Source organism: Impatiens glandulifera, chromosome 4, assembly GCF_907164915.1.
Source record: "Impatiens glandulifera chromosome 4, dImpGla2.1, whole genome shotgun sequence".
In the NCBI taxonomy this organism is placed as follows: Eukaryota; Viridiplantae; Streptophyta; class Magnoliopsida; order Ericales; family Balsaminaceae; genus Impatiens; species Impatiens glandulifera.
Genome location: NC_061865.1, coordinates 3113021 through 3114393, shown reverse-complemented (window position 1 = coordinate 3114393; position 1373 = coordinate 3113021). Strand labels below are relative to the sequence as shown.

Genomic DNA, 1373 nt, shown 5'->3' with positions numbered 1-1373 from the left:
GATTTATTCTAATTAATTTAATAAAATATAAAAATTAATTATTAAACTAATAATAAATAAAGAGATCCCTAGATAAATAATAAATACCCACAAGAGCATGAAAACTTTGCAGGAAAAGAGAAAGTGTTTCAAACAGTGATATATACATAAACAAAAATGGCGACAAATCTGAGAAAGGGCAACAAATAAATATCAACTTTATAAAAACTGTATTTTTTTTCTGATTTTGGATGATAATGGGACCACACAAAGAAGAAGAAATGATAAAGAAGAGAGGATTTGGCATTACCTGGATAGAAATGAGCATTGATGATTTCACATTTTGAAGAAACTTCCTTCTCTGCGTGTTTTGTACTGCAATTGAAGTCTGTTATGGATGTGAAATTTAATTCGATTTACTCTATCAGAAACTACTTTATTCGAATCCATTCGTAACGACCTTCTTCCATTGGTACGTCCTTCATCACATCGAAATTGTACCTGATTATGATCAGTTTACGTAACAAGAACAAGAACAGAATCATTTAACAGTAATTTGAAATTGATTTCACTGTTTGTAAGCAAGCGCACTCACTTTTCTAAGAATCTCTTCTGTTCGTATTTCTCACTTACGGAGAAGAAACTCTCGATCTCCTCCATTGTAGGCATCTTTGCAGAAGAAGAAGATGATTTAGATTTCGATTTCACTTGAGATGATTCACTGCAGTATTATTATTATTAAACAAACGTGAATTACTTATCTCCATTTATTAAACTAGAGAAGTGAATCAACCTGAAACTGTCGATGACGAGCGGTTTCCAGATCTCTGTTGATGAATTTTCAGTTTCAGATCGATTTGAAACCTGAGATGAGTAATCACTTACTTAATTCTCTTCTATATCAATAAATTCAACTTACAATTACTAACCTTCAGCTTGCTCGATGCGGAAAAGTTTTTTGAAAAAGCGTCATCGTCATCCAAATTCCTTCTTCGTTTGGAAGATCTCAATTCTATATCTTCAACAATAGTACATCTCTTCCTCAATATGTCGTTTCCGATCTCCATGACCGGCGATCTCACCGGAATTATTCTCTCTCTATGTAAAATTGAGAAATGAGAGATGGTTAATTCAAATGATCCAATGGTTATTTCTATTTTTTTTAATACGTAGACCGGGTGGTCCCGGTTCAGTGTTCATCAAAACCACATTCACTTTTTAGTTTTTACTATCACAATCATTTTTAAAAATTATATAAAATTATTTTGTAAATTTTTGTGATTTTTTATAAACTTATAACAAACATAATATTTTAAAAGTTGCATGCCAAAATAATTGACATGTGGATAATGTTTTTAAATTATTATTTTGTTACAATATAATTAATCACATTA

At 30.7% G+C, this 1373-nt stretch overlaps 1 protein-coding gene across 1 annotated transcript; it reads right to left on the bottom strand.

The window, feature by feature from the left end:
* Positions 1-410: 410 nt before the first annotated feature.
* LOC124933845 (cyclin-dependent kinase inhibitor 7-like) lies at positions 411-1046 on the bottom strand. The gene is made up of 4 exons (XM_047474286.1): positions 909-1046; positions 773-843; positions 575-700; positions 411-480 (listed from the first exon to the last, which is right to left on the bottom strand). The coding sequence occupies exons 1-4, from the start codon at positions 1044-1046 to the stop codon at positions 411-413; spliced, it is 405 nt and encodes a 134-aa protein (XP_047330242.1).
* Positions 1047-1373: the final 327 nt, after the last annotated feature.